We start from the raw sequence: 6,000 nt of genomic DNA on the forward strand, positions 1-6,000 counted from the left end.
TTGACCTGGTCAAGGATACACAGAAGGCAGACGCAGGACCAAGACCAGACTCCAGAGGCCTTCTAGGAGCACTCTGAAAGCAAAGCCAGCATGGTCAGAGTCTGTGCCACACCACGAGATGTGCTCTGCCCACACAGGCAGGGCCTGGCTGTGAGTTGCACACAGCCCAAGGGGAACACCCGTGTCACCTGGTGCCACTGCCCTGAGCCCACACCCCCACCCTGAACACCACCCAAAGGGTAACCAGCCACTCCGAACTCCCACTCCGGTGTGTCCCAGCAGCCTCAGTCAGACCCAGCTCAGGCTGAGGTGAGTTTGCATATTTGAGCAAACTCTGCACGAATTCCTTCGGCATCTCTGCGCAAGCAAGGCAGGATCCACCCTCGGCCTCTTTTAGCTGATTAAGACTTTTCAGTACAATTGTCCCCTTTTCCCTCAGCCTCTGGAAACCTCCAGGGGTTGCAACCACAGCAGGAAAGGGGAGGAGAAGCTGGGCTTTGTGTGTCACCAGCCTCACTCCTCCCTCCCACACCTCTGTGTGTCTGTGATGGAGGAGTCCTGACTACTCACAAATCCCAGACAGATCCATCCGGCTCCGGGACACAGCACAGAGCTTTCCACACGGCCAGGAAGGACAAGCCCTCCCAGAAACTCCCAGCCCTCACAGGCCCCACACTGACATGCTGCCTCTGCCAGCCCCTCTGTGCAGCGGTGCAGGATACTCCTGTCCCACTGGGGCTGCGCCTCCTGCATAAAGAGAAAACCTCTTTAGGAACATCAAAAGAGGCGCCTGGCACTCGGAGATTCGTCTTAATGAAGGTGACAGCAGCAGAGAGCACTGCAAATCCAAGGGGAAGAGGACACACATCTAACCAGACCGGCTCCTTTCCTGTCCCCTGCACTCCAGCCCTTCCAGCAGGATGGGCTCCCAGCACGGCAGGGCTGAGCCGCCCGAGCTGCGGCACAGGGCCGGGGGCAGGCTCCGAGCAGAGATTAGTGCTCAGCTCTGTGCAATCTGTCTTGTCCTGCTTTGTGTGCAGGCTCAGGCGATTTTCCCTCTCCTTCCGCATGGCTCGGGAGGGTGGGAAGGGAAGGAGGCCCAGCCCTTCCCAGGGCAGGCCCCGGTGCCCTCAGCCAGCAGAGCTGTGCATTCAGGGGTGCAGCAGCCTCGGAGCATCCGTTCCTTTCCTGCCCCCAGCTCACAGGCTCCTCGCTGCTTCCAAGAAGGAAAACATGGAAAATTCACATCTGTGCTGCTGGATTTTGTGGATTTTGGTTATTCCTCTGGAAGGCTCAATGGCCAAAGTCGTCATTGGCATCAGAAGAAGATTACACAGCACAGGGCCTATGTCAGCAGCCACAGACTGGCACAAGGAATGTGGGATCTCAGCCATGCACCCCAGGTCCCTTGCCAGCTTCCAGCTCCACAGGAAGAGTGGATGCAGCAACAACCATTCCCCCGCCCTCTCATTCCAGGCCCCTGGAGCAGGGCAGGGAGCAGGGGAGAGCAGAGGGAGACACGCTGTGTAACAAACTGTCCCCTTGCTGCTTCCCACCAGTGGCTCCCGCTCCTTCCCACTCCTTTATGGACACAACAGGCTCCCAGGAGGTTTTCCCAAGCCAGGCCCGGAGCTCCTGAGCTCGGGATGGAGGGATCTAATGAGGGGCCCGGCTGTTTCAGCTCCCTGTGCTGGTGGAGCTCAGCATGTGCTGCTCACAGCCCTCAGCACTTTCTCACTGCTTCTCATTAACTCATCCTCTGGCCCAGCTTTGTCTGGGAAAACATCCCAGATCCAGCAGGCAACAACGACGACTGCACCAGTTCAATGCCCAGGCACCGAGTGGTGCAACAGCACCTCCACCTTTTTGCCCTAAAATTCCTCTTTAAGCACATTCCTCTTTAGAAAACCTCTCCAAACACAGCTTCTGGTGGGCCCATGGAATACAGGTCTGAGGGCTGGGCCACTTGCTGGGAAAGGGGGGACAAAGCCCAGAAAATGCAGCGGCCCCTCGATAAAAAATTTACATTATAAAGACAGGAAATACAGAATAATGCAATGAATGGTGTTTTCTCTCAAGAGGAAAAAAAAGAGCTGCTCTCATATCAGTGATGTTGATGTAGGTTCTCATATTACAGGGATTTGTATTCAGGTTTAAAAAAAAATGAATAAGCATAGAAAGCCCTTTTTCAGTAAAAATGAATTGTGTTAATAAAGCAGCAAGTGCTGAGAACAGGGAAAGCTCTGCCTGTCCAACTGCCCCTGGTGGCTATTTCTGGCTTACAAGGCACTTGAAGCATCCTGGCAGCCCACAGTGGGAAATGTAGTCCAGATCCAGCAGGATGGACACTCAGCTAAACAGAATCTCCCAGGTTCATAAGGACTTCCCAGCCAGATCTGCCAGCAAGCCAGGCTCCCCAGCCTCTCACAGGAGCAATTCATAAACTGCAGCAAAAACCCAAATAATTCAACCCCAACCCCCTCCAAGCCTTGTTCTATAAATAAAGCTGTTGTAACACGGTTTTTATATTTCATTATCCTCTGTGTTGTTCCACACGATGCTGGCGGCAGCCGGGAATGTCACAGTGTGGGGAGAGCAGTGCTGCAGCATCGGGGATGGGAGCAGAGGGGATCGGGGTGGCCGTACCACACCCAGCACCTGGACGCTGCTCTGCCAGCACCGCCAGCCCCACGGGTGACAAAGAGCCCCCGGCACAGCCTGGCACCGGCGGGCTGAGCACGGGCACGGAGCCGCCGGGCTCAGATCGATGGTAACTCCTGCACCCGGCAAATGGAGGCTCGGATATCAGGACCCCCCCAGGGCCCGGGGAGAAGCTGGCACCGGAGCCTGGTGTTCCCAAGGTGTTCCCCAAACAGGAATAAACTGGCCATTTCACGTTTCAGATCGACACAAAGCCTCTCAAGGAGGCGGTGTGCGGTGTGGATCACAGCTTGGATGTGTCCTTTGATAGTCACAAATAAATCAGCCAGAGTGTCCTCCAAAATAGAAAGGAAAAGAGAATTATATCTGTGCCGCTGACGGGAACGGGAAGCCAGCTGGAGACGGCACAGCTGGGAACAGAGTCCTTGCAGCCAGAGGCTCCGCATGCCCAAATCTCCCCTGCCCAGCAGCCCGGCCAGCCCTGGAGCTCCCACGATGGGCTGATCCCTCCAGTTAAAAACTGCAATCCGTGGGCTGGGCTCCCAGGGAGCACACCTGGGTGGCACTCGCTTCTCCGAGCGGGCTGAGCCCGCAGCCTGGCGCCAGTGTCCCTTCCGAGCTGGGGCCGCATCCCGGTCCCCCCGCAGCCTCCGCAAGCGGCGCGGCGGGACCGGGGGGTTCCGAGAGCCGCCGCAGCCCCCGGCCCCTGTGCCAGCCCTGCCCCAGCCCCAGCCCGCACACGGGGGGCCAGGAAGCAAAGATTATCGCCGGAGTCCCTGGAAAAGGGCTGGTTCCACGGCTGTGCCAGGCTGAATGTTCCGTGCCTCTCCCGCGGCGCAGTGAGCGGAAAGGGGGTCCAGCCCCTGCACCCCCCGCCCTTCCCAGCCCCTGGCTCCCGGGCACGAAGCGGGGGCACCCTGAGGGGGGGCTCTGCGGGAAGCCCGCACCGCACCCCGGGACCCGCTGTCCCTGCGGGGAGCCCGGACCCTCCGCGAACTTCCCCGTCCGGAGGCACCGCGAGCGGGACGGGCTCGGGCAGCGGGGCCGGAGCTCCCCCGGCGGCCGGGCTGGGAGCGGGAGAAGCCGGGCTGCCCCATCCCCTCTGCCGCCCGTCCCGGCCCCCTCCGCCGCGGGATGCGGGCTGGGGATGCGCTTCCCCCGGAGGCACCAACTTCGCCCGGTCACCCCAAGGCCGAGCCGAGCCAAGCCGAGGATGGGCGGCGGCTGGAGGGGGCTCAGCCCGTTGCTCTCCTTCCGTCGCGCTGCTCCCCTTCTATCCCTCTGTCCTCCTTCCATCCTGCTGCTCCCCTTCCATCCCTCTGTCCTCCTTCCATCCCTCTGTCCTCCTTCCATCCTGCTGCTCCACTTCCATCCCGCTGCTCCCTTTCCACCCCGCTGTCCTCCTTCCATCCCGCTGCCGTGCTCCGCGGCTGGAGACGAGCCGTGCCCGGTGCTCGCTCCCCCTCCGGCCTCGCCTCCGCTCCGCTCCGCTCCCGCAGCCGCGGCGCTCCCGCTCCCCCCGCGCCCTCCTCGCCGCCTCTCCCGGCCCCAGCGCCCGCTCCCGGCCCGGCGCCCGGCCCCTCTTCCCCTCGTGGGACCTCGGCCGCTCCCGAAGACGCCACGGGGAAAAAAAGTTGCAGCGAGGGAAGTTCCCGGCGCAGGGCGAAGTTGGGGCCGCGGCCGCCGTGCCCAGCCCGGGGGAGCTGCGGCGGTGGAGGGGGCCGGGGCGCACCTACCTTCAGCTATCGCCCTCTTCATCTTAGGGGTCGGGGAAGGCACGTCTGGAGGCGCAAAGTGGAGCGGCAGCGGTACAATCCTTGGGAAAGCGGGACAGATCCCGGTGCCAAACTTCAGCCCGAGCGGGGAGCGGCGGCGCACGGGGAGGGGGGGGCGCTCCCGGTGCCGGCGCCCTCGCTCATCGGGGGAATGAGCAGCCCCCGAGCTGGAGTCAGCATCCAGGCGAGGCTCCCCCTCCCTGCCTCGCCTCGCCTCGCCTCGCCTGCCTCCTCCTCCCTCCGCCCGCCCGCCCGCCGCACGCACGGGGTCGGGGCTGCGGCGGATCCCGCGGCGGAGAGCGGAGCCGGCTGCGCTGTATCCCGGGAGCGAGCGGCGAGCGAGCGGGGATGGAGAGGCGATGAATGTTTTATGGGATCATGTGGTTTGACGTGAGAGGAATCAGCCTAGATCGGATTTACTGGCTGGAGGAGTGAGCGGGAGGACGGGGGAGCCGGGCACGGGCTGGCGGGGGGGAGGAGGGGCCGCTCCGACGGCGGCGGCTCCGCGGCGGAGCCCCCGCGGTGCGCGGCCGCGGCCCGGGCAGGGCTGCGCGGGGCCGGAAGCCTCATTCCTGGAGGAGAGGTGCCACCTAAAGGAAGCGACGGAGAGGGACGCCCGGGCGGCGGCGGGCACCGGGCCCGCTCCCTCCTCCCCACCTCCCGCCGCAGCCGCGCCCGCACCGCCCCGGGGGCCGCGGGGACCATGGCTCGGAGCCCCTCGGGAGGCAGCCACCGGAGACCTCGGCGGGTGTTTTCCCCTGCTCTGGATCTGCGCACCGGGGAGGCGGCGAGAGACACTCGAACCCGCGGTGCCTCCTCTTCCTCACCAGATTCGGCTGCTGCAGGTGCGGAGCTGCTGCTTTCCCGAGGGAAGGATGTCTACGAGCCCCTTGGGTACAGCCCGAAGGAGAACTCTTCCCTGTTCTCTGTGGCTGAGCCCTCCCGCCATCCCTGCCCCTTGGGATCACTCTCCCACGGGCAGGAGGGACAGCAGCTTGCCTCAGTTTACCCAAAGAGCACGAGTTACACTGTAGATGAAGCAGGGCTGGATTTCCACCCTGCTGAGCTCTCCGGCAGCCTTCCCTGTCCTGGAGGGACAAGGGCTCCCACACGGGCAGATCCCACCTGCAGCTGTCCTGGGAAGCAGAAAGATGGATTTTTATTAAGTGAACTCCTTCGCTCAGTGGGGAAAGGAGGAGGGAAGGATGGTGCCAGGGAAAGCTGAACATCCGCAATACAGAGAGGCGGTGGCTCTGTCCCTGCTAGTCAGAGGTCCAGCTGCCACCAGATCCATGTACAGTGTGTGTGTACGTCTGTATCCATGTGAAACCCCACTTGGAATTCTGCATACAGTCCTGGTGCCCCCAACATACAGGACATGGAACTGTGGGAGCAAGTCCGGAGGATGCCATGAAGTGCTCAGGGGACTGGAGCCCCTCCCCTATGGAGACAGGGTGGGAGTTGGGATTGCGCAGCCTGGAGAAGAGAAGGTTGTGTGGGGACCTCACAGCACCTTCCAAGGTCTGAAGGGGCTACAAGGAAGCCAGGGAGGGACTTTTCATCA

At 62.4% G+C, this 6,000-nt stretch overlaps 1 protein-coding gene across 1 annotated transcript in view; it reads right to left on the bottom strand.

The window, feature by feature from the left end:
* The window catches only part of RTN4R (reticulon 4 receptor), an 81,657-nt gene extending 76,755 nt beyond the window's left edge, over positions 1 to 4,902 (bottom strand). Inside the window, exon 1 of the mRNA XM_048322802.1 lies at positions 4,398 to 4,902. Coding sequence (XP_048178759.1) covers positions 4,398 to 4,419 — 22 coding nt within the window. The 5' untranslated portion in view covers positions 4,420 to 4,902. The remainder of the gene's footprint in view (positions 1 to 4,397) is intronic.
* Between the last annotated feature and the right edge of the window lie 1,098 nt (positions 4,903 to 6,000).

Source organism: Corvus hawaiiensis, chromosome 18, assembly GCF_020740725.1.
Source record: "Corvus hawaiiensis isolate bCorHaw1 chromosome 18, bCorHaw1.pri.cur, whole genome shotgun sequence".
Classification (NCBI taxonomy): Eukaryota; Metazoa; Chordata; class Aves; order Passeriformes; family Corvidae; genus Corvus; species Corvus hawaiiensis.